Source organism: Oncorhynchus keta, chromosome 5 (genome assembly GCF_023373465.1).
Source record: "Oncorhynchus keta strain PuntledgeMale-10-30-2019 chromosome 5, Oket_V2, whole genome shotgun sequence".
Taxonomy (NCBI): Eukaryota; Metazoa; Chordata; class Actinopteri; order Salmoniformes; family Salmonidae; genus Oncorhynchus; species Oncorhynchus keta.
In genome coordinates this window covers 36,218,050-36,244,417 of record NC_068425.1, presented here as the reverse complement: position 1 = coordinate 36,244,417, position 26,368 = coordinate 36,218,050, and the positions used below count along the sequence as shown (strand labels likewise).

Sequence of the window (26,368 nt, the reverse complement as noted above, 5' to 3'; positions counted from 1 at the left end):
CCCTTAGTCCAAAATGGCCGCCTATTTCCTATCAAGAGCACTGCTCTGTTCAAAAGCAGTGCTCTATATAAGGAATAGGGTGCCATTTGGGACACACATTAACAACCTCAACTCAGGCAACATCAGGGACACCCCCAAACGGGGCCCTTCTTCTCCTGACATGATCACAAAACTCCATCTCCCATCATTCATTGCCAATTTTTTTTTATACATTTTTTTTTTTTAACAGTCCATCATAATAATAACAACATTAATCCTATCTAGAGAAATCATTTGAGAAGGAAAAAATATATAATATCTCTGTTTTCAAATTACACCCTATTCCCCCATTATTAGGGCACTTATTTTAAAAAGTACTGCACTTATTTTGAAGAATAGGGTGTAATTTGAGGGCTTCCTCATGTCCGACTATTATAGAGGTCAACATCAAAGGCTGGTGTCGTAATAAAACACATTACAATGTCAAAACGTTTTAAAATGAACAACAAAAAGGTTTTGTTGAAAGCTCGTCTTCTCTACATGGCGAAGGTAGTGGGGTCCATATTATGACGTGCTGCCCAAGAACCAAAACACCTCTTCCCTCCTTTACAGTCTACAACCAACAGATCACTATTAGGACTCTACTGGCACCCTATTCCCTAGATAGGGCACTACTTTCGACCAGGGACCATAGTGACTAGGGTGCCATTTGGGATACATCCTATGCTTCTGTCCTGGCCAAAGAACAGCATGACAACCTTTTCATATTACCAGACCGAGAGGTTTTCCCTGACCTCATGACCTGACCATGTGACCAAACCAGGAAATCCTCACAGAGGGAGGCCTGGAAAAAGGCTGTCGGGGGGAGAAGCTTCTTTATAAAAAGCAGACAAGAGTTAAGGTCCTATTTTCTTCATTCATACAATACTGGACTTTTGAGGCGATGGATGCAATTGTTGCATACAAACTACATAAAACAAAGTCCTTTTCTCCATTACGTTTACTCAACTCCGGCGTCCCTCTCTCCCTCCGTCCTCTTATCGCCTCCTTTTGGAAAAAGGTCAAAGGTAATCGAGGAGAGGCGGCGAGAAGGGAACGTGGGTGAGAAGGGAACGGTGGGTGAGAAGGGAACGTGGGTGAGAAGGGAACGTGGGTGAGAAGGGAACGTGGGCGAGAAGGGAACGGTGGGTGAGAAGGGAACGTGGGCGAGAAGGGAACGTGGGTGAGAAGGGAACGTGGGTGAGAAAGGAACGTGGGTGAAAATGCTACCTGTATAGGATTAAGACTCCTCTCCACTTACGCATCATCAGGTAAATTATGTTGACAGGGTGGAATCCCCAATAAATGTGTAACGTGATTTTTTTTTAATAAAATAAAAAACATTTCAAGAGCCTTTCCGTGAAGGACTCAGGTAGGATCCACATGACCATCCTCCATGAAAGGTGGCTATCGAGGAGGGGAGGAGCCTCTTCCGTTCATCTACTAACTAATTGGCTATCGAGGAGGGGAGGAGCCTCTTCCGTTCATCTACTAACTAATTGGCACCACTCGACCACTTATCGGTTTCCGGATCACGCAGAAGAGAAGACGGAGAGGACAGACTTTTCCCCAAATGAGAAAAGGCCGTCCATACATATATAGAAGAGTCTGTCCTTCTAGCGGTTGATACTCAGAGAGATACTACTCTCTCTCTCTGAGACCAGAGGGACAGTTCAGTAAAACACAGAACAATAAGGGAGAAAAATAGCTTTGAGGGCCAGGAGATTTCCCTGAATAGGAGAAACTCTGGGGCTCCACGCTCACGTCGCTGACTGTCTGTGTAGGAAAACAATATGGCCGCCCTGCAGTGAGAAGAGAACACCACTCAGCCTGACAACCAGGCTTCATTGGGTGAGTCTTATGTCCTAAATGGTACCCTATTCCCTACATAGTGCACTACTTTAGACCAGAGCTCTATGGGCCCTGGCACCCTATTCCCTACATAGTGCACTACTTTAGACCAGAGCTCTATGGGCCCTGGAACCCTATTCCCTGGTGCATAGAGCAGAGGAGGAAAGAGATAGGAAAGGAGGAGAGAGACCCTATTCCCTAGGATAGGGAGCTCTGAGAGAAAGGAGGAAGCCTGTGAGGAGAGAAAGGAAGGAAGGAAAGGAGGAGGAGTGCACTGGAAGGAAAGGAGGAGAGAGAGAAAGGAAGGAAGGAAAGGAGGAAGAGAGAAAGGAAGGAAAGGAGGAGAGAGAAAGGAAGGGAATAGGAGGAGAGAAAGGAATGAAAGGAAAGAGAGAGAAAGGAATGAGAGAGAGAGGAAAGGAATGAAAGAAGAGAAAGGAAGGAAGGAAAGGAGAGAAAGGAGGAAAGGAAGAGAAAAGGAAGGAAAGGAGAGAGAGAAAGGAAGGAGAGGAGAAGAGGAAGGAATGAAAGGAGGAGAGAGAGAAAGGAATGAAAGGAGGAGAGAGAGAAAGGAATGAAAGGAGGAGAGAGAGAAAGGAATGAAAGGAGGAGAGAGAGAAAGGAATGAAAGGAGGAGAGAGAAAGGAAGGAGAGGAGGAGAGAGAGAAGGAAGGAGAGGAAAACTGGCAGGAACTGGAACTCTGGGGAGAAGGAGGAGAGGAGAGGGAAGGGAAGGGAGAAGGAGGGAGGGAGATGGGAGGTAAAGAAAGGGAGAGAGAATGAAAGGAGGGAGATGGGAGGGAGAGAGCAGGCAAAGGAAGGAGATGGGAGGAGAGAGCAAAGAAGTGAAAGGAGATGGGAGGAGAGAGCAGGCAGAGTGAAGATGGGAGGGAGAGAGCAGGCAGAGTGAGGGAGATATAGGGAGAAGAGAGGCAGAGTGAGGGAGATGGAGATGTAAAGGGAAGGGAGGAGAGCAGGCAGAGTGAGGGAGATGTAGGGAGGAGAGGGAGATGTAGGGAGAGAGAGCAGGCAGAGTGAGATGTAGGGAGAGAGAGAGCAGGCAGAGAGGGGAGATGGAGGGAGATGGAGATGTAAAGTGGAAGGGAGAAAGGGGCAGGCAGAGTGATGATATCTGGGGAGAAGAGAAAGGGAGAGGGAGGAGCAGGCAAAGGGAGATGTAGGAGATGGGAGGTGAGGATAGAGGAGAGAGCAGGCAGAGAGGCAGAGTGAGGGAGATGGGAGGGAGAGAGCAGGCAGAGTGAGGGAGATGGGAGGAGGGAGAGAGCAGGCAGAGTGAGGGAGATGGGAGGGAGAGAGCAGGCAGAGTGAGGGAGATGGGAGGGAGAGAGCAGGCAGAGTGAGGGAGAGGGAGAGAGAGCAGGGCAGAGTGGGGAGATGAGGGAGAGGCAGGCAGGGGAGATGTAGGGAGAGAGGCAGGCAGAGATATGTAGGGAGAGAGAGTAGGCAGAGTGAGGGAGATGAGGGAGAGAGAGCAGGCAGAGTGAGGAGATGGATAGATGTAAAGTGAGGAAGATGTAGGGAGAGAGGCAGGCAGAGTGAGGAGAGAGAGAGAAGGCAGGCAGAGTGGGGGATATGTAGGGAGAGAGAGCAGGCAGAGTGAGGGAGATGGAGGGAGAGCAGGCAGAGTGAGGAGAGATGGCAGGAGAGAGAGCAGGCAGTGAGATGTAGGGAGAGAGAGAGCAGGCAGAGTGAGGAGAGAAAGCAGGCAGAGTGAGGGAGATGAGGGAGAGAGAGATGTAGGCAGAGTGAGGAGAGAGAGGCAGAGCAGGCAGAGTGAGGAGAGAAAGCAGGCAGAGTGAGGGAGATGTAGGGAGAGAGAGCAGGCAGAGTGAGGAGAGAAAGCAGGCAGAGTGAGGGAGATGTAGGGAGAGAGAGGAGAGAGAGAGAGGAAGGAAGGAGAGCAGGCAGAGATCCATGAAGAGAACATCTATTATTTAACATATGAATCATGGGACAGCAGGAGGCAACACTCTGATCAACAGAGGGAGAACGGGAGGGAAGAAGAGAGGGGAAAACACTAGAACTCAGTAGGGTTGTGTGGATGTATTCTGGGTGTATTCTGGATGTGGATGTATTCTGGGTGTATTCTGGATGTGGATGTATTCTGGGTGTATTCTGGATGTATTTTGAGTGTATTCTGGATGTATTCTGGGTGTATTCTTGGGGTATGGGCTAAGGGCTAGGTCTGTTTCAGAGTATCTCTTCAGGGTGTAGGTTAAGTCTCAGACTTGGTTCTCCCCACAGGCTCTACACACCCTCCCCTCAGTGGAAGGAACAGGGTCTGTTTCAGTGTGTTTAGGGTGTCAGTCTCCCCCCTCCCCCAGACAGGGTCTATCACTACGAGATTTTACAGTTGTTGCGTGTGCAGTTCTGTGGGGGGCTCTGGGGGGGTTTGATAGATTTAGAACGCTTCAGACTGTTCCCTTTAGACCCGCCCGCCGCGTTGGCCAGCGAATAGGAACGTCCGTGCATCATCACTGCGTTCATCCCATTGGCCATAGAGAAGGACTTGAGGTGGGACTTTATCGCCACGGGCAACGGCAGCTTGTCGATCAGGTGGACGGGCGTGCAGGAGACAATCGCTCTGCAGCACAGGTCCTGGAGAGTGAAGACTGGAGGGAGAGGAGAGAGAGAGTTACTTCAACCTTGTTCTGTCCTATTACAGCATTAGCTAGCTAGCAACCTGCTAACCACAGATCATTAGCTAGCTAGCAACCTGCTAACCACAGATAATTAGCTAGCTAGCAACCTGCTAACCACAGATAATTAGCTAGCTAGCAACCTGCTAACCACAGATCATTAGCTAGCTAGCAACCTGCCTAACCACAGATCATTAGCTAGCTAGCAACCTGCTAACCACAGATCATTAGCTAGCTAGCAACCTGCTAACCACAGATCATTAGCTAGCTAGCAACCTGCTAACCACAGATCATTAGCTAGCTAGCAACCTGCTAACCACAGATCATTAGCTAGCTAGCAACCTGCTAACCACAGATAATTAGCTAGCTAGCAACCTAACCACAGATCATTAGCTAGCTAGCTAGCAACCTGCTAACCACAGATCATTAGCTAGCTAGCAACCTGCTAACCACAGATCATTAGCTAGCTAGCAACCTGCTAACCACAGATCATTAGCAAGCTAGCAACCTGCTAAACACAGATCATTAGCTAGCTAGCAACCTGCCTAACCACAGATCATTAGCTAGCTAGCAACCTGCTAAACACAGATCATTAGCTAGCTAGCAACCTGCTAAACACAGATAATTAGCCAGCTAGCAACCTGCTAACCACAGATCATTAGCTAGCTAGCAACCTGCTAACCACAGATCATTAGCTAGCTAGCAACCTGCTAACCACAGATCATTAGCTAGCTAGCAACCTGCTAACCACAGATCATTAGCTAGCTAGCAACCTGCTAAACACAGATCATTAGCTAGCTAGCAACCTGCTAACCACAGATCATTAGCTAGCTAGCAACCTGCTAACCACAGATCATTAGCTAGCTAGCAACCTGCCTAACCACAGATGAAGGATATCGTGTGGTAATTTTACCAGCAGTAAACATCTGGTGGTTCAGAAAGTAACAAGGGAGAGCTTCTTTAGATGCGCTTCTAAAGTGGTCCTCTGTAGCTCAGTCGCTAGAGCGCGGCCCTCCGTAGCTCAGTCGCTAGAGCTCGGTCATCTGTAGCTCAGTCGCTAGAGCGCGGCCCTCCGTAGCTCAGTCGCTAGAGCTCGGTCATCTGTAGCTCAGTCGCTAGAGCGCGGCCCTCCGTAGCTCAGTCGCTAGAGCTCGGTCCTCTGTAGCTCAGTCGCTAGAGCGCGGCCCTCTGTAGCTCAGTCGCTAGAGCGCGGCCCTCTGTAGCTCAGTCGCTAGAGCGCGGCCCTCTGTAGCTCAGTCGCTAGAGCGCGGCCCTCTGTAGCTCAGTCGCTAGAGCGCGGCCCTCTGTAGCTCAGTCGCTAGAGCGCGGCCCTCTGTAGCTCAGTCGCTAGAGCGCGGCCCTCTGTAGCTCAGTCGCTAGAGCGCGGCCCTCTGTAGCTCAGTCGCTAGAGCGCGGCCCTCTGTAGCTCAGTCGCTAGAGCGCGGCCCTCTGTAGCTCAGTCGCTAGAGCGCGGCCCTCTGTAGCTCAGTCGCTAGAGCGCGGCCCTCTGTAGCTCAGTCGCTAGAGCGCGGCCCTCTGTAGCTCAGTCGCTAGAGCGCGGTCCTCCGTAGCTCAGTCGCTAGAGCATAGCACTTGAAACCCTGAATACACTTGAAATCCATGAATACATTTTATTTTGCTCCTACAATTTTTTCTAATTAGGAGCACATGTACTCCTTTTATTTTTTTTAAATATCAGTGTCAAGCTCCTCCCCCTCCCCTCACCCCCTCCTACCTCTGTTGGGCTTCCAGAACTTCTCCATGCCGTGCCTACAATTTTTTTCTAATTAGGAGCACATGTACTCCTTTTATTTTTTTTAAATATCAGTGTCAAGCTCCTCCCCCCTACCTCTGTTGGGCTTCCAGAACTTCTCCATGCCGTGCCTCATCAGTACGATGCGAGACAGCTCTGTGAATGACTCGATGACGTTGAAGTTGCAGAGCGGGCTGACCTCAAAGAAGGTCATGCCGTTCTTCTCCGCGTACGCCCGGGCCTGCTCCGTAGGAACCTGGCGCTTGAACGCCAGGTGGAGCCGGTTGCCTACCAGGATACGAGGTACACCCGGGGCATGCTGATGGGAGGGAGAGGGGGGGGCATTTCAGTGGTTTACAGGAAGTAGAAAACAGTAGTAAGTTATAGAAACTGTTAGAACTGTCTCTTTCATATAACAGAGAGATCAGGGACCAGTTTCCCAAAAGCGCCAAGGACACGTTCATCGTTAGAGCCCTTAGTAGATCTCCCAGCTGTTTCCCAAAAGCGTCAAGGACACGTTCATCGTTAGAGCCCTTAGTAGATCTCCCAGCTGTTTCCCAAAAGCGTCAAGGACACGTTCATCGTTAGAGCCCTTAGTAGATCTCCCAGCTGTTTCCCAAAAGCGTCAAGGACACGTTCATCGTTAGAGCCCTTAGTAGATCTCCCAGCTGTTTCCCAAAAGCGTCAAGGACACGTTCATCGTTAGAGCCCTTAGTAAATCTCCCAGCTGTTTCCCAAAAGCGTCAAGGACACGTTCATCGTTAGAGCCCTTAGTAGATCTCCCAGCTGTTTCCCAAAAGCGTCAAGGACACGTTCATCGTTAGAGCCCTTAGTAAATCTCCCAGCTGTTTCCCAAAAGCGTCAAGGACACGTTCATCGTTAGAGCCCTTAGTAGATCTCCCAGCTGTTTCCCAAAAGCGTCAAGGACACGTTCATCGTTAGAGCCCTTAGTAGATCTCCCAGCTGTTTCACAAAAGCGTCAAGGACACGTTCATCGTTAGAGCCCTTAGTAGATCTCCCAGCTGTTTCCCAAAAGCGTCAAGGACACGTTCATCGTTAGAGCCCTTAGTAGATCAGTATCCATCCTATCAGTATCCATCCTATCCTATCAGTATCCATCCTATCAGTATCGACACGCTGCAACAACACACTCAACGAGCGTTCTCTCTGCGTGGTGTTTAGGGAAACACACGTTGCATCCTGGGTCGTTGTAGGAAAGATACTTGGTTAAAACACTGGGAAGCCTGAGTTCCATCGCTATGGGAAACGGGCCCTGGTCTTTCTAGCGGCTTCACCTTTCATTCTAACAATCAAATTCTCTAGTCTATTTCCTCCCCCCCCCCATCTGTCTCTCTCTCCCTCTCCTCCCCTCCCTCTCCCCCCCATCTGTCTCTCTCTCCCTCCCGCTCTCTGAATGACAGGAGTCCAGTTCCAGGGTACTGTAGACTAGAGGTGAACCAGGAAAGACATATCTTCACCAAACACCCTGAGAGAAACACACACAGGGAGGATGTCCTCTAGGCTTCTGCATCCCAGAAGGACATGGGTGTGTCTATAGCAGTACTCTGGGCCTATTCGGTTCTGTTCACTGAGGAGTATTGAGAACTATGGGACAGGGTCTCTCCTTTCCTCTCCTCTCCCCTCTCCTCCTCCTCTCCCCTCTACCCTCTCCTCCTCCTCTACCCTCTCCTCCTCCTCTACCCTCTCCTCCTCCTCTACCCTCTCCTCCTCCTCTACCCTCTCCTCCTCCTCTACCCTCTCCTCTACCCTCTCTTCCTCCTCTACCCTCTCTTCCTCCTCTCCCCTCTCTTCCTCCTCCCCCTCCCTCCATACCTCGTCAATCTCTCGTATCCAGCGGTCAATGCCTTCGAACGACCAGCGGTTTGCGATGTCATACACCAGCAGGATCCCCTGGAGAACACACACACACACACACACACACACAACATTGTTCTTTATGTCCTGTTTATAGAAGTAGGAGGAGCAGACAGGACCAGCCAAACACACTCAGTAGGGGACTTGTGTCATTAGATTGTGTGTGTACTATGTCATTAGATTGTGTGTGTACTATGTCATTAGATTGTGTGTGTGTACTATGTCATTAGATTGTGTGTGTACTATGTCATTAGATTGTGTGTGTACTATGTCATTAGATTGTGTGTGTGTGTACTATGTCATTAGATTGTGTGTGTGTGTACTATGTCATTAGATTGTGTGTGTGTGTGTACTATGTCATTAGATTGTGTGTGTGTGTGTACTATGTCATTAGATTGTGTGTGTGTGTACTATGTCATTAGATTGTGTGTGTGTGTACTATGTCATTAGATTGTGTGTGTGTGTACTATGTCATTAGATTGTGTGTGTGTGTGTGTGTGTGTGTGTACTATGTCATTAGATTGTGTGTGTGTACTATGTCATTAGATTGTGTGTGTACTGGATTAGATGAGTGTATTAGTCATGTGCACAGAGTCTCAGATGTCATTGCAGGGTACAGTGAAACACTGCAGGTCAAAAAGAGAAGTACATGAAACAATAATACTAATAATATATACTATACACACAGTTGAAGTCGGGAAGTTTACATACACCTTAGCCAAATACATTTAAACTCAGTTTTTCACAATTCCTGACATATAATCATAGTAAAAATTCCCTGTTTTAGGTCAGTTAGGATCACCACTTTATTTTAAGAATGTGAAATGTCCGAATAATTGTCGAGAGAGAATGATTTATTTCAGCTTTAATTCCTTTCATCACATTCCCAGTGGGTCAGAAGTTTACATACACGCAATTAGTATTTGGTAGCATTGCCTTTAAATTGTTTATCTTCCACAAGCTTCCCACAATAAGTTGGGTGAATATTGGCCCATTCCTCCTGACAGAGCTGGTGTAACTGAGTCAGGTTTGTAGGCCTCCTTGCTCGCACAAGCTTTTTCAGTTCTGCCCACACATGTTCTATGGGATTGAGGTCAGGGCTTTGTGATGGCCACTCCAATACCTTGACTTTGTTGTCCTTAAGACATTTTGCCACAACTTTGGAAGTATGCTTGGGGTCAATGTCCATTTGGAAGACCCATTTGCGACCAAGCTTCAACTTCCTGACTGATGTCTTGAGATGTTGCTTCAATATATCCACAATTTTCCACCCTCATGATGCCATCTATTTTGTGAAGTGCACCAGTCCTTCCTGCAGCAAAGCACCCCCACAACATGATGCTGCCACCCCTGTGCTTCACTGTTGGGATGGTGTTCTTTGGCTTGCAAGCCTCCCCTTTTTCCTCCAAGCATAACGATGGTCATTATGGCCAAACAGTTTCATCAGACCAGAGGACATTTCTCCAAAAACTACAATCTTTGCCCCCATGTGCAGTTGCAAACCATAGTCTGGCTTTTTAATGGCGGTTTTGGAGCAGTGGCTTCTTCTTTGCTGAGCGGCCTTTCAGGTTGTCGATATTGGACTCGTTTTACTGTGGCTATAGATACTTTTGTACCCGTTTCCTCCAGCATCTTCACAAGGTCCTTTGCTGTTGTTCTGGGATTGATTTGCACTTTTCACACCAAAGTACGTTCATCTCCAGGAGACAGAACGCGTCTCCTTCCTGAGCGGTATGACGGCTGCGTGGTCCCATGGTGTTTATACTTGCGTACTATTGTTTGTACAGATGAACGTGGTACCTTCAGGCGTTTGGAAATTGCTCCCAAGGATGAACCAGACTTGGAGGTCTACAAAAAAAAAAATTCTGAGGTCTTGGCTGATTTCTTTTGATTTTCCCATGATGTCAAGCAAAGAGGCACTGAGTTTTAAGGTAGGCCTTGAAATACATCCACAGGTACACCTCCAATTGACTCGAATTATGTCAATTAGCCTATCAGAAGCTTCTAAAGCCATGACATCATTTTCTGGAATTGTCCAAGCTGTTTAAAGGCACTGTCAACTTAGTGTATGTAAATTTCTGACCCACTGGAATTGTGAAACAGTGAAATAAATAATCTGTCTGTAAACAATTGTTGGAGAAATGACTTGTGTCATGCACAAAGTAGATGTCCTAACTGACTTGACAAAACTATAGTTTGTTAACAAGAAATTTGTGGAGTGGTTGAAAACCAAGATTTAATCACTCCAACCTAAGTGTATGTAAACTTCTGACTTCAACTGTATATATACACACTATGTCGGCAGAATGTGTGTACTATGTCAGCAGAATGTGTGTACTATGTCAGCAGAATGTGTGTACTATGTCAGCAGAATGTGTGTTCTATGAGCCCCTCTGGCAGGACCTGATGAACCTCCCTGTCCTGACGTGTCCCTGAGAGAGAGAGAGACAGAGACAGAGAGATGAGTGAGAGAACCTCCAGTCCTGAGAGTCCCAGAGAGAGAGAGAGAGACAGAGAGAGAGAGAGAGAGAGAGAGGGGAGAGAGAGAGAGCGAGAGAGAGCGAGAGAGAGCGAGAGAGAGCGAGAGAGAGAGAGAGAGAGAGAGAGAGAGAGAGAGAGAGAGAGAGAGAGAGAGACAGAGAGAGACAGAGAGAGACAGAGAGAGATATGAGTTAACCACAATTAAAGGGATATTCCGCCAATTTTGATCTGTGGTTAAAAAGAGAAGGTTCTAAGAATAAATGTATCTGTGACATCACAGGATAGGATTCAAAGTAAGAAAAACAGTGATTTTCAAAACCTGCAACGAGTTTCTAGCCAGGAGGGTATCATCTTCCTCCCCACAAATCCCATAGCGTTTGAATATCACTGTTTTTAAAATGGTTTAACTTCTGACGATATCATCGGGGAAAACTTTTTAACATTATATTTGTTCCTACAAAACGTAGAAAATGTGCCGTTTTCACATACAGTGTCAATCTACGGTGCACCAAACGGAGATGAATGATTATCCAAGATGAAACCCAGATAATACACTTCAGAAAAAAAGGGTAGAATAAGAAGAGTATTCATGACTTCTCTTTAGGCCAACGCCCCTAAACTAATGAGTACCCATCCTAACATACAGTATACTACCTACTTAATGAGTATCCATACTAACATACAGTATACTACCTACTTAATGAGTACCCATCCTAACATACGGTATACTACATACTTAATGAGTACCCATACTAACATACTGTATACTACCTACTTAATGAGTACCCATCCTAACATACTGTATACTACCTACTTAATGAGTACCCATCCTAACATACTGTATACTACCTACTTAATGAGTACCCATACTAACATACTGTATACTACCTACTTAATGAGTACCCATCCTAACATACGGTATACTACATACTTAATGAGTACCCATACTAACATACTGTATACTACCTACTTAATGAGTACCCATACTAACATACTGTATACTACCTACTTAATGAGTACCCATACTAACATACTGTATACTACCTACTTAATGAGTACCCATACTAACATACTACCTACTTAATGAGTACCCATACTAACATACTGTATACTACCTATTTAATGAGTACCCATACTAACATACTGTATACTACCTACTTAATGAGTACCCATACTAACATACTGTATACTACCTACTTAATGAGTACCCATACTAACATACTGTATACTACATACTTAATGAGTATATACTCTTAGTTCATTTTAGTATACTGTAAACAAACGGTATTGTTTCAGTTGAGCGTACTTGCATTTCGCCTGTCGACCGGAAGTTGATGCTGTTGCTATGCAACCTCTTGCTAGCATTACAAATGACTAGCTGGACATGTATGTTCGTAAATTCAATCTGGAGTACTTTCTGTTTCATAACCACAGCGTGTTGATTCAACATGTAGGATGTACTAATAACCACAACATGTAGGATGTACTAATAACCACAACATGTAGGATGTACTAATAACCACAACATGTAGGATGTACTAATAACCACAACATGTAGGATGTACTAATAACCACAACATGTAGGATGTACTAATAACCACAACGTGTTGATTCAACATGTAGGATGTACTAATAACCACAACATGTAGGATGTACTAATAACCACAACGTGTTGATTCAACATGTAGGATGTACTAATAACCACAACATGTAGGATGTACTAATAACCACAACATGTAGGATGTACTAATAACCACAACGTGTAGGATGTACTAATAACCACAACATGTAGGATGTACTAATAACCACAACATGTAGGATGTACTAATAACCACAACGTGTAGGATGTACTAATAACCACAACATGTAGGATGTACTAATAACCACAACGTGTAGGATGTACTAATAACCACAACGTGTAGGATGTACTAATAACCACAACATGTAGGATGTACTAATAACCACAACATGTAGGATGTACTAATAACCACAACATGTAGGATGTACTAATAACCACAACATGTAGGATGTACTAATAACCACAACATGTAGGATGTACTAATAACCACAACATGTAGGATGTACTAATAACCACAACGTGTAGGATGTACTAATAACCACAACATGTAGGATGTACTAATAACCACAACATGTAGGATGTACTAATAACCACAACATGTAGGATGTACTAATAACCACAACATGTAGGATGTACTAATAACCACAGCGTGTTGATTCAACATGTAGGATGTACTAATAACCACAACATGTAGGATGTACTAATAACCACAACGTGTAGGATGTACTAATAACCACAACATGTAGGATGTACTAATAACCACAACATGTAGGATGTACTAATAACCACAACATGTAGGATGTACTAATAACCACAACATGTAGGATGTACTAATAACCACAACATGTAGGATGTACTAATAACCACAATGTGTTGATTCAACATGTAGGATGTACTAATAACCACAACATGTAGGATGTACTAATAACCACAACATGTAGGATGTACTAATAACCACAACATGTAGGATGTACTAATAACCACAACATGTAGGATGTACTAATAACCACAACGTGTTGATTCAACATGTAGGATGTACTAATAACCACAACATGTAGGATGTACTAATAACCACAACATGTAGGATGTACTAATAACCACAACATGTAGGATGTACTAATAACCACAACATGTAGGATGTACTAATAACCACAACATGTAGGATGTACTAATAACCACAACGTGTTGATTCAACATGTAGGATGTACTAATAACCACAACATGTAGGATGTACTAATAACCACAACATGTAGGATGTACTAATAACCACAACATGTAGGATGTACTAATAACCACAACATGTAGGATGTACTAATAACCACAACATGTAGGATGTACTAATAACCACAACGTGTTGATTCAACATGTAGGATGTACTAATAACCACAACATGTAGGATGTACTAATAACCACAACATGTAGGATGTACTAATAACCACAACGTGTAGGATGTACTAATAACCACAACGTGTAGGATGTACTAATAACCACAACGTGTAGGATGTACTAATAACCACAACGTGTAGGATGTACTAATAACCACAACGTGTAGGATGTACTAATAACCACAACATGTAGGATGTACTAATAACCACAACATGTAGGATGTACTAATAACCACAACATGTAGGATGTACTAATAACCACAACGTGTAGGATGTACTAATAACCACAACATGTAGGATGTACTAATAACCACAACATGTAGGATGTACTAATAACCACAACATGTAGGATGTACTAATAACCACAACGTGTAGGATGTACTAATAACCACAACATGTAGGATGTACTAATAACCACAACGTGTAGGATGTACTAATAACCACAACGTGTTGATTCAACATGTAGGATGTACTAATAACCACAACATGTAGGATGTACTAATAACCACAACATGTAGGATGTACTAATAACCACAACATGTAGGATGTACTAATAACCACAACGTGTAGGATGTACTAATAACCACAACATGTAGGATGTACTAATAACCACAACATGTAGGATGTACTAATAACCACAGTGTAGGATGTACTAATAACCACAACATGTAGGATGTACTAATAACCACAACATGTAGGATGTACTAATAACCACAACATGTAGGATGTACTAATAACCACAACATGTAGGATGTACTAATAACCACAACATGTAGGATGTACTAATAACCACAACATGTAGGATGTACTAATAACCACAACATGTAGGATGTACTAATAACCACAACGTGTAGGATGTACTAATAACCACAACGTGTAGGATGTACTAATAACCACAACGTGTTGATTCAACATGTAGGATGTACTAATAACCACAACATGTAGGATGTACTAATAACCACAACATGTAGGATGTACTAATAACCACAACATGTAGGATGTACTAATAACCACAACATGTAGGATGTACTAATAACCACAACATGTAGGATGTACTAATAACCACAACATGTAGGATGTACTAATAACCACAACATGTAGGATGTACTAATAACCACAACATGTAGGATGTACTAATAACCACAACATGTAGGATGTACTAATAACCACAACATGTAGGATGTACTAATAACCACAACATGTATGATGTACTAATAACCACAACATGTAGGATGTACTAATAACCACAACGTGTATGATGTACTAATAACCACAACATGTATGATGTACTAATAACCACAACATTTAGGATGTACTAATAACCACAACATGTAGGATGTACTAATAACCACAACATGTTGATTCAACATGTAGGATGTACTAATAACCACAACATGTAGGATGTACTAATAACCACAACATGTAGGATGTACTAATAACCACAACATTTAGGATGTACTAATAACCACAACATGTAGGATGTACTAATAACCACAACATGTTGATTCAACATGTAGGATGTACTAATAACCACAACATGTAGGATGTACTAATAACCACAACATGTAGGATGTACTAATAACCACAACGTGTAGGATGTACTAATAACCACAACGTGTAGGATGTACTAATAACCACAACATGTAGGATGTACTAATAACCACAATGTGTTGATTCAACATGTAGGATGTACTAATAACCACAACATGTAGGATGTACTAATAACCACAACGTGTTGATTCAACATGTAGGATGTACTAATAACCACAATGTGTTGATTCAACATGTAGGATGTACTAACCACAGCTCCAGTTTCACTCTCCTCCCATCCAGCAGAATAGTGGTGGTCTTGTAGTCGATGCCTGGATGGAGGAGAGAGGGAGGAGGTTGAGAGAGGGAGGAGGTTGAGAGAGAGAGGAGGGTTGAGAGAGAGAGGGGAGGAGGTTGAGAGAGAGAGAGAGAGGAGAGGAGGTTATTGAGAGAGAGAGAGAGAGAGGGTGGTTGAGAGAGAGAGAGAGAGAGAGAGAGAGAGAGACGAGGTTGAGAGACGAGAGAGAGAGAGAGACGAGGTTGAGAGAGAGAGAGAGAGAGACGAGGTTGAGAGAGAGAGAGAGAGAGACGAGGTTGAGAGAGACGAGAGAGAGAGAGAGAGAGAGAGAGAGAGAGAGAGAGAGAGAGAGAGAGAGAGAGAGAGAGAGAGAGAGAGAGAGAGAGAGAGAGGTTGAGAGAGAGGGTTGAGAGAGAGGGGTTGAGAGAGAGGGGGGGTTGAGAGAGAGGGGTTGAGAGAGAGGGGGTTGAGAGAGAGGGGTTGAGAGGGAGAGAGGGTTGAGAGGGAGAGAGGGTTGAGAGGGAGAGAGAGAGAGAGGGGGTTGAGAGAGAGAGAGAGAGAGAGGGTTGAGAGAGAGAGGGGTTGAGAGGGAGAGAGAGCGAGAGAGGGGGGTTGAGAGAGAGGAGGTTGAGAGAGAGGAGGTTGAGAGAGAGAGAGAGGTTGAGAGAGAGAAGGGGAGGTTGAAATTCAGAAGAGAAAGTGGTAGGGAGGAGGGTGAGAGAAAGAAGGGAGAGGTATTAGACATTAAAAAGCATTATCAGTTCACCTGTCCCTATAGCTGTGTGTGTGTGTGTGTGTGTGTGTGTGTGTGTGTGTGTGTGTGTGTGTGTGTGTGTGTGTGTGTGTGTGTGTGTGTGTGTGTGTGTGTGTGTGTGTGTGTGGCTTCAGAATGTAAAAGGACACATATTGTGCTTCAGTTGCAGTTCTCCACTTGGATGAGAAATCTTTGCTCTTGTCCTGACCAATCAAATTACTGCTTTCACGGCGGTCTATGGCACTGCATCTCAGGGCAAGAGGTGTCACTACAGACCCTGGTTCGATTCCAGGCTGATTCACAATTGTCCCAGCGTCGTCTGCATTAAGAGTTTGGCCGGGGGGAAGGCCGTCATTGTAAAGAATCATTTGTTCTTAGTTGACTTTCCAAGTTTAAATTTTTTTTTAAATACATTTTTTAAATTCACGAACTGGTATTCTTTTATTTAAAAGGAACTCAGTCCACCTTTAAAGTTACTCTTGAAAGGTGTAATAGTAGTTGTGTAATACATCATCAGTTCCTGTGTCATTTTGGGGCGGCAGGGTAGCCTAGTGGTTAGAGTGTAGAGGCGGCAGGGTAGCCTAGTGGTTAGAGTGTAGAGGCGGCAGGGTAGCCTAGTGGTTAGAGGGTAGAGGTGGCAGGGTAGTCTAGTGGTTAGAGTGTAGAGGCGGCAGGGTAGCCTAGTGGTTAGAGTGTAGAGGTGGCAGGGTAGCCTAGTGGTTAGAGTGTAGAGGCGGCAGGGTAGCCTAGTGGTTAGAGTGTAGAGGTGGCAGGGTAGCCTAGTGGTTAGAGTGTAGAGGTGGCAGGGTAGCCTAGTGGTTAGAGTGGCAGGGTAGCCTAGTGGTTAGAGTGTAGAGGCGGCAGGGTAGCCTAGTGGTTAGAGTGTAGTAGGGTAGCCTAGTGGTTAGGTGGGGCAGGGTAGCCTAGTGGTTAGAGTGTAGAGGCGGCAGGGTAGCCTAGTGGTTAGAGTGTAGAGGCGGCAGGGTAGCCTAGTGGTTAGAGTGTAGAGGCGGCAGGGTAGCCTAGTGGTTAGAGTGTAGAGGCGGCAGGGTAGCCTAGTGGTTAGAGTGTAGAGGCGGCAGGGTAGCCTAGTGGTTAGAGTGTAGAGGCGGCAGGGTAGCCTAGTGGTTAGAGTGTAGAGGCGGCAGGGTAGCCTAGTGGTTAGAGTGTAGAGGTGGCAGGGTAGCCTAGTGGTTAGAGTGTAGAGGTGGCAGGGTAGCCTAGTGGTTAGAGGTAGAGGTGGCAGGGTAGCCTAGTGGTTAGAGTGTAGAGGCGGCAGGGTAGCCTAGTGGTTAGAGTGGTTAGAGGCGGCAGGGTAGCCTAGTGGTTAGAGTGTAGAGGGGCAGGGTAGCCTAGTGGTTAGAGTGTAGAGGTGGCAGGCAGCCTAGTGGTTAGAGTGTAGAGGGGCAGGGTAGCCTAGTGGTTAGAGTGTAGAGGCGGCAGGGTAGCCTAGTGGTTAGAGTGTAGAGGCGGCAGGGTAGCCTAGTGGTTAGAGTGTAGAGGTGGCAGGGTAGCCTAGTGGTTAGAGCGTTGTAGGGTGGCAAATCCCGAGGACAAGGTACAAATCTGTCCTTCTGCCCCTGGTTAACCCACTGTTCCTAGAGAAAATAAGAATTTGTTCTTAACTGACTTGCCTGGTTAAAAAAAAAAAAAAATGTCAGTCATTACAGACCTGGTTTAGAACCTGTCAGAAATGTCCAGATCAATCAGCCCACGTCAGCTAACGGGTTTTTTAGCCCATAGATACCGTTCATTTTGTCACCCAAATATCACATGAATACACATTAGACATGGCAAAATGTATAGAATTGGGTCCCCTTTAAAATTGTTACATTTTCTCCACCAACATGAGTTAGAACAGTGTAGAGTGTGGCCCCATAGAGGTCTGAGGGTAGACTGAACAGTGGTTAGAGCGTCTGGACTAGTAACCGGCTGGTCCCCAAGAGTTGCAAGTGCTGGTCCCCATTCAAATCCCCCCGGGCTGACAAGGTACAAATCTGTCCTTCTGCCCCTGAACAGGCTGGTCCCCACTGTTCCTAGGCCGTCATTGAAAATAAGAATCTGTATCATGAACAGTGCTGGTCCCCATAGAAAATCTGAAAAATGTCTGTCATTACAGTGCTGGTCCCCATTTAGAAAAAGTCTGTATCATGAACACAGCTGGTCCCTTTAATTCAGGTTTTCATTGCTGGCCCATAGATACCGTTGTCATTTTGTCCCCAAATCACATGAATACATGAACAGGCTGGTCCCCATAGAGGTTGCAAGTCTGTATCATGAACATTGTGAACAGTCTGTATCATGAACAGTGCTGGTCCCCATAGAGGTCTGAACAGTCTGTATCATGAACAGTGCTGGTCCCCATAGAGGTCTGAACAGTCTGTATCATGAACAGTGCTGGTCCCCATAGAGGTCTGAACAGTCTGGTCCCCAGAACAGTGCTGGTCCCCATAGAACAGTCTGTATCATGAACAGTGCTGGTCCCCATAGTCTGTATCATGAACAGTGCTGGTCCCCATAGAGGTCTGAACAGTCTGTCATGCTGGTCCCCATGAACAGTGCTGGTCCCCATAGATAGAGGTCTGAACAGTCTGTATCATGAACAGTGCTGGTCCCCATAGAGGTCAACAGTGCTGAACAGTGTCCCCATAGAGGTCTGAACAGTCTGTATCATGAACAGTGCTGGTCCCCATAGGTCCCAGTGCTGGTCCCCATAGAGGTCTGAACAGTGCTGTCTGTATCATGAACAGTGCTGGTCCCCATAGAGGTCTGAACAGTCTGTATCATGAACAGTGCTGGTCCCCATAGAGGTCTGAACAGTCTGTATCATGAACAGTGCTGGTCCCCATAGAGGTCTGAACAGTCTGGTCCCCATGAACTGAGTGCTGGTCCCCATAGAGGTGCTGGTCCCCATAGAGGTCTGAACAGTGCTGGTCCCCATAGAGGTCTGAACAGTCTGTATCATGAACAGTGCTGGTCCCCATAGAGGTCTGAACAGTCTGTATCATGAACTGAACAGTGCTGGTCCCCATAGAACAGTCTGGTCCCCAACAACAGTGCTGGTCCCCATCAACAGAACAGTGCTGGTCCCTGAACAGTAGAGGTCCCCATGAACAGTGCTGGTCCCCATAGAGGTCTGAACAGTGCTGGTCCCCATAGAGGTCTGTCTGTAACAGTCTGTATCATGAACAGTGCTGGTCCCCATAGAGGTCTGAACAGTGCTGGTCCCCATAGAGGTCTGAACAGTGCTGGTCCCCAACAGTGCTGGTCCCCATAGAGGTCTGAACAGTGCTGGTCCCCAACAGTCTGTATCATGAACAGTGCTGGTCCCCATAGTCTGAACCTGTATCATGAACAGTGCTGGTCCCCAGAGGTCTGAACAGTCTGTCTGAACAGTGCTGGTCCCCATAGAGGTCTGAACAGTGCTGGTCCCCATAGAGGTCTGAACAGTCTGTATCATGAACAGTGCTGGTCCCCATAGAGGTCTGAACAGTCTGTATCATGAACAGTGCTGGTCCCCATAGAGGTCTGAACAGTCTGTATCATGAACAGTGCTGGTCCCCATAGAGGTCTGAACAGTCTGTATCATGAACAGTGCTGGTCCCCATAGAGGTCTGAACAGTCTGTATCATGAACAGTGCTGGTCCCCATAGAGGTCTGAACTGTATCATGAACAGTCTGTCTTCAGGAACAGTGCTGGTCCCCATTCCCAGTCTGTATCTTGCTCTGGTCCCATAGAGGTCCCCCCCATAGAGGTCTGATATCTCTGAACAGTGTATCATGAACAGTGTCCCCATCATGAACAGTGCTGGTCCCCATAGAGGTCTGAACAGTGAACTGGGGGATTTGTCTGATGGAGCTGGGAGTGTGTGAAGCAGCTCTTTTGAAGCCACAGACCAGCAGCCCTACCCCCCCTCCTCTTTCTCTCTCTCTCCATCGCCCCCCAACTATCAACAGCAGCAAGCTGTCACATCCAGCAGCACCATAACACCCAGACAGGCATCCGTCTCCTTTCCTCGTGCCCAAGGAGAGCTCACCCCATCGGGTACAGGTCTGTCACAACCTCCCCTCTCCACTGAGAACCTCCAGGACTCCGACAGAGTCACACGACAGCTAGCCTGTAGAGACCCCTAGCTCTGAACGATAATGACTGGGGATTCCCGGCAACAATGTTATTGTATTGAAGAAAAACAAACAAAGAAACCACACAACCTTTGAAATGACTTAACAAGGACAACGTAGGCAGTTCAAACACACACCCTGATGAACTGGTGTGGAAGCTATGATTCCCAGCGTGATGGTAGCTAATGGGCGTCTCCCGACTCAACACACACCCTGACAAACCAGAATAGAAGGCATCTGGTGATCCTCGGGCTAAGGTCACGGTGACTGTGTAGCTACACTCTCAGGGGACCTGATGGGTGTGTGTGTGTGTGTTTGTGGAGAAGGTGGAGTGTGTGTGGAGTGTGTGTGTGTATAGTGTGTGTGTGGAGTGTGTGTAGTGTGTGTGGAGAAGGTGGAGTGTGTGTGGAGTGTGTGTGTGTGGAGTGTGTGTGTGTACTCTATAATACAGGGCTTGTAGGACTGTGAAGTCATTCAAACCAGGGGTGGGAGGAAAGGTCTGGTTTTAAAAGCTTCTCTTAAAACGTTATTATTTAAAAATAAATAAAAATTCACAGGATAGGTGTTGTTGTACAGGGTCAGTCATAGTAGTATGATAGGTGTTGTACAGGGTCAGTCATAGTAGTATGATAGGTGTTGTTTTACAGGGTCAGTCATAGTAGTATGATAGGTGTTGTTTTACAGGGTCATAGTAGTATGATAGGTGTTGTTGTACAGGGTCGTAGTAGTATGGAAGGTGTTGTTGTACAGGGTCAGCCATAGTAGTATGATAGGTGTTGTTGTACAGGGTCATAGTAGTATGATAGGTGTTGTTGTACAGGGTCAGCCATAGTAGTATGATAGGTGTTGTTGTACAGGGTCGTAGTAGTATGATAGGTGTTGTTTTACAGGGTCAGCCATAGTAGTATGATAGGTGTTGTTGTACAGGGTCATAGTAGTATGATAGGTGTTGTTGTACAGGGTCAGTCATAGTAGTATGATAGGTGTTGTTGTACAGGGTCAGTCATAGTAGTATGATAGGTGTTGTTGTACAGGGTCATAGTAGTATGATAGGTGTTGTTGTACAGGGTCATAGTAGTATGATAGGTGTTGTACAGGGTCAGTCATAGTAGTATGATAGGTGTTGTTTTACAGGGTCATAGTAGTATGATAGGTGTTGTTTTACAGGGTCAGTCATAGTAGTATGATAGGTGTTGTTTTACAGGGTCAGTCATAGTAGTATGATAGGTGTTGTTTTACAGGGTCAGTCATAGTAGTATGATAGGTGTTGTTTTACAGGGTCAGTCATAGTAGTATGATAGGTGTTGTTGTACAGGGTCAGTCATAGTAGTATGATAGGTGTTGTTTTACAGGGTCATAGTAGTATGATAGGTGTTGTTGTACAGGGTCAGTCATAGTAGTATGATAGGTGTTGTTTTACAGGGTCAGTCATAGTAGTATGATAGGTGTTGTTTTACAGGGTCAGTAGTAGTATGATAGGTGTTGTTTTACAGGGTCAGACATAGTAGTATGATAGGTGTTGTTTTACAGGGTCAGTCATAGTAGTATGATAGGTGTTGTTGTACAGGGTCAGTCATAGTAGTATGATAGGTGTTGTTTTACAGGGTCAGTCATAGTAGTATGATAGGTGTTGTTTTACAGGGTCAGTCATAGTAGTAGTATGATAGGTGTTGTTTTACAGGGTCAGTCATAGTAGTATGATAGGTGTTGTTTTACAGGGTCAGGGTCATAGTAGTATGATAGGTGTTGTTTTACAGGGTCAGTCATAGTAGTATGATAGGTGTTGTTGTACAGGGTCAGTCATAGTAGTATGATAGGTGTTGTTTTACAGGGTCAGTCAGTAGTATGATAGGTGTTGTTTTACAGGGTCAGTCATAGTAGTATGATAGGTGTTGTTTTACAGGGTCAGTCATAGTAGTATGATAGGTGTTGTTTTACAGGGTCAGTCATAGTAGTATGATAGGTGTTGTTTTCACAGGGTCAGTCATAGTAGTATGATAGGTGTTGTTTTACAGGGTCAGACATAGTAGTATGATAGGTGTTGTTGTACAGGGTCAGTCATAGTAGTATGATAGGTGTTGTTTTACAGGGTCAGTCATAGTAGTATGATAGGTGTTGTTTTACAGGGTCAGTCATAGTAGTATGATAGGTGTTGTTTTACAGGGTCAGTCATAGTAGTATGATAGGTGTTGTTTTACAGGGTCAGACATAGTAGTATGTTACCCCTGGAGGAAACTAGGTTTAAGTGCCTTCCTCAAGGCACTTGGAGATTTTCACCTTGTTGACTCGGGCAGCGACCATTCAGCTACTGACCCTTCTGCTGTAGCTGATGCATTATTAGTTAGTGAGACAGTGACTGGACCTTCTGCTGTAGCTGATGCATTATTAGTTAGTGAGACAGTGACTGAACCTTCTGCTGTAGCTGATGCATTATTAGTTAGTGAGACAGTGACTGGACCTTCTGCTGTAGCTGATGCATTATTAGTTAGTGAGACAGTGACTGGACCTTCTGCTGTAGCTGATGCATTATTAGTTAGTGAGACAGTGACTGGACCTTCTGCTGTAGCTGATGGATTATTAGTTAGTGAGACAGTGACTGGACCTTCTGCTGTAGCTGATGCATTATTAGTTAGTGAGACAGTGACTGAACCTTCTGCTGTAGCTGATGCATTATTAGTTAGTGAGACAGTGACTGAACCTTCTGCTGTAGCTGATGCATTATTAGTTAGTGAGACAATATGAATGTGTCTGCATTGTTCAGACGTTTGTACAGGAGCGGAAAATATTATTCACTTACCACACACAGCGGACTGGTATGTGTCTGTTTTTAGGTGGTGTGTATGTGTAGATGGTGTGTGTGTGTGTGTGTGTAGATGGTGTGTGTGTGTGTGTGTGTGTGGTGTGTGTAGATGTGTGTGTGTGTAGCTGTGTGTGTGTAGTATGTGTATACATGTGTTATGTGTCCGTGCGTCTGTGTGTGTCTTTGTCTTTGTATTTATTAGAGATCCCCCTTAGCTGCTGCCAAGACAGTGTGTGTGTGTGTGTGTGTGTGTGTGTGTGTGTGTAGTACATTTTCAAGTGAGTCATTTAGCAGAAGCTCTTATCCAGAGCGACTTACAGTTAGTGCATTCATCCTTAAGACAGCTCGGTTGGACAACCCACATAATCACAGTAAGTACATTTTCCCCCTCAATAAAGTAGTTATCAGAAAAGTCCTGAGCTCGTGACTCACCACTGCTGTACGCGTACGGAGACTCTGCCGATCCATCCTGTAGGCTGTCTAGTATCTCCCCTTTCCCCACATCGCTGTCCCCGACCAGGAGGAACTTCAACAGGTAGTCATAACTCTTCACCGGGCTGCCCTGGGTCCCCATCCTGCCTTCCTCACATCTGTCCCCTCACACACTGGGGGAGGGGAGGGGATGGAGGCAGAGGGGGACGGAGAGGGGAGGGGATGGAGAGAGGGGGGGGACAGGTATGGTCTATTCCAGCAGAGAAGTTAGAGTAGTCAAGAGTCTGTGTGGTCCTCCAGTTGAGAATTGTTGATTAGCCCTACGGCCCACTGTTGTGTGTCGAGGTGGAGTTGAGGCGCTGCTACAGGTTAAAACACCTGACCACCATTGTAGCTTGGCAAGTCTGAATGATGCAGCAATAGTGGACACAATTAATTTGAAAAAAAAAAAAGTCCCTCCAGGTTAAACAGCTTGCAGGAGTTGGATGTACGGTGTGCTGCTCAAAACCAAAAACGTCCCTTGGACAGGAATGAGGCAGGGTACCAGTGGTGGTCCAAATAACGTCACTGCTGAAAGCAAGCTGCGAGCAGAAGTCCTGATCTTCCAACCTCAACACCGTTTTGCAACTGGTATTTATTTAACCACCGACTTCTCTGACTGCTAGCGCTTCAAACACCTGTCACAGTTTAAAACAACAATTACATTTAAAATACAACGCTGTTGCTTCATCAACAGACGGTTAGTAAACGAACCTTGTTGTGAGCTATCTGGCAATAACCTCTCTTTAGATGAAAACAACATATTTGTTTTGTGGACGTGACGTTAGCTAAACTGTATATTGTAAGGATGTAGCTAGTTTCCTAGTTAGCGTACAGGCTATCTGTGTCCTTATTGTTAGCATAACGTTAGCTAGCTAGCGAGTAATGCCATTGTTGCTATCGCAACAAAGAAAGTGTTATCAAGAACATCTAACGTTACAGTCTATGTTGAGCCCACAAAACAAAAAATGTTTATAACCTGTTTTTGTTTTTTTACTAGATAGTTAGCAACCCTGTTATAGTAATTAAAGGGTAAATAGGCAGCTAGCCGTGAATGGTAGCTAGCAAGGTAACTATGAACAACAGCTTTGCGTGGCTGGCAAGACAGGAGGAGCTAGTTAGCTGGGTATGCTAAGCTAGCTGGGTATGCTAAGCTAGTTGGGTATGCTAAGCTAGCTGGGTATGCTAAGCTAGTTGGGTATGCTAAGCTAGCTGGTAATGCTAAGCTAGTTGGGTATGCTAAGCTAGCTGGTAATGCTAAACTAGCTGGTAATGCTAAACTAGCTTGATATTCGTGGTTAGTTGACAAGTGTCCAATCAACGACAGAGGTCAACATCCGAATTAAATAACATACCCTAATATGTATCAGTTTGCCAGAGCTCTCGTTCATAAAGGTAATAATTGTACGAGTAATCTCCTAACCTGTCGAAAACTGGACTATCCTCTTCCTAACTGGTTTACGATGCTGGCTTCCTTGGTACCGATTTGCTTGCTAACTTCACCCGAGACTGGCTGCTCTGAAATCGGGCCCCTCTCTCTTGTCCGGACAACAAAGATCCGTAAACTTCCCGACCTTTTCCTTGCCTTGGTTCTATCCAGAACTTGCAGCTTGCCGTATTTTCTCGTGGGTCCAAAAGCACAAGTTGAGATGTAAAGGTTTTAGTCCAAGTCCGCGGTAAATCATTTGAAAATCTCAGTTTGTAAAATCATACATGTGTTTTTTTTCTTCCTCCACGCTCAAAATCACATTCGCGATAAACACACTGAAGCTGACAGATAGGCACTGCACAGTCTGGTGCTCGAGGTTCCCGCTCCGCCCTTACCAGCCTCTGATTGGATACACATACACACAGAATGATACGATTGGCTATCAGAAAAATCAATCATAAAATCTGTCAACAACACATTGAGAGTGTGGAAGTGACTGAGATTAAAAGGGGCAGATTCGACTTTGTTTGATCGTACTGTTCGGCTGGGTACTGGCCTGTGACCGGTGACGCAAACGGGCAAAGGCAGGTGAAGGAGGAACGGTAATCTTGCGCTGCTCGGTTCGTGTTGTCAACAAGGCAGCATTGTGCATCGTCCAGAAACATTACATCTCTTTCCAATAAAAAATATATATGTTTGAATTCTTCCAATTAGTTTTCATTTGGAAGGTATATACAGCGTTTATATATGATTTTTTTTAAATCACTTTTTCATGTCATAACACATGAAAAAGTAATACACATTACTCCACGAGTTTAATTATGTCACTTTTGTTTTTGAGACGATTTCGCCATGGGCTTTGAATGTGGTACCTGGCTCACGCCTGGGGGGCAGCCCGGTGCAAAACACGCCTCATCGGGCGTCCCGGACAGATGAATCGAATGCCTTCAATGCTAATCAGATGATAGAATGGATTAAAGCACTGGCTCAAACAAAAACGGAATCAAAAACAATGGGGAAATGTAGTGATACTAGTAACGTCATAAATGTTGAAACAAAGGACACGGAAGTAACCTTAACAAACACGTTTGTGTGGGATACTGTCAGTTGACAGAGGGTGTGAATGTGTGTCAAACCTGTTTGAAAATCATGACTCATTACCTCTCTGTTCTCCCATATATAGATACTCAATGAATGAATGACTGATTGAATTAATCACACACACATAGCCGAGGTAAGTAGTGGTGCTGAAGCATCCGCTGAAAAATAACAATAATAATATATATATATACATACTAGTCATGTATTAGTGGACCGATATAGGCTTCCGTATCGCCGGCAAATATTTTTTTAGATATATAT

The 26,368-nt window shown here is 45.2% G+C and overlaps 1 protein-coding gene and 3 long non-coding RNA genes across 20 annotated transcripts; 2 read left to right on the top strand and 2 right to left on the bottom strand.

Annotated features, from left to right (window-relative positions):
* Positions 1 to 3,713: 3,713 nt before the first annotated feature.
* On the bottom strand, positions 3,714 to 25,422 carry LOC118382552 (ras-related protein Rab-40C-like). Its single transcript, XM_052520036.1, has 6 exons — positions 23,539 to 25,422; positions 15,404 to 15,464; positions 10,570 to 10,589; positions 8,116 to 8,288; positions 6,379 to 6,601; positions 3,714 to 4,502 (listed from the first exon to the last, which is right to left on the bottom strand). Exons 1-6 carry the CDS (start codon positions 23,678 to 23,680, stop codon positions 4,228 to 4,230), a joined length of 894 nt encoding a protein of 297 aa, XP_052375996.1. The 5' UTR covers positions 23,681 to 25,422; the 3' UTR covers positions 3,714 to 4,227.
* LOC127930238 (uncharacterized) lies at positions 4,509 to 6,222 on the bottom strand. Of its 14 annotated transcripts, none has more exons than XR_008137413.1 (5): positions 5,336 to 6,222; positions 5,171 to 5,302; positions 5,071 to 5,137; positions 4,939 to 5,004; positions 4,509 to 4,871 (listed from the first exon to the last, which is right to left on the bottom strand). It is a non-coding gene; the product is annotated as an uncharacterized LOC127930238 (long non-coding RNA). The 14 variants fall into 14 exon arrangements; XR_008137419.1 differs by having other exon boundaries at positions 4,972 to 5,004; XR_008137417.1 differs by having other exon boundaries at positions 5,204 to 5,302.
* Positions 18,472 to 19,836, top strand: LOC127930240 (uncharacterized). 3 transcript variants are annotated; one of them, XR_008137426.1, is made up of 3 exons: positions 18,472 to 18,596; positions 18,952 to 19,037; positions 19,598 to 19,836. It is a non-coding gene; the product is annotated as an uncharacterized LOC127930240 (long non-coding RNA). The 3 variants fall into 3 exon arrangements; XR_008137427.1 differs by lacking the exon at positions 18,952 to 19,037 and adding an exon at positions 19,103 to 19,172 and having other exon boundaries at positions 18,492 to 18,596; positions 19,625 to 19,836; XR_008137425.1 differs by lacking the exon at positions 18,472 to 18,596 and adding an exon at positions 19,103 to 19,172 and having other exon boundaries at positions 18,933 to 19,037; positions 19,625 to 19,836.
* LOC127930237 (uncharacterized) lies at positions 21,068 to 22,265 on the top strand. Of its 2 annotated transcripts, XR_008137405.1 has the most exons (6): positions 21,068 to 21,112; positions 21,220 to 21,326; positions 21,427 to 21,607; positions 21,645 to 21,751; positions 21,786 to 21,933; positions 22,159 to 22,265. It is a non-coding gene; the product is annotated as an uncharacterized LOC127930237 (long non-coding RNA). The 2 variants fall into 2 exon arrangements; XR_008137404.1 differs by lacking the exons at positions 21,068 to 21,112; positions 21,220 to 21,326 and having other exon boundaries at positions 21,403 to 21,751.
* Positions 25,423 to 26,368: the final 946 nt, after the last annotated feature.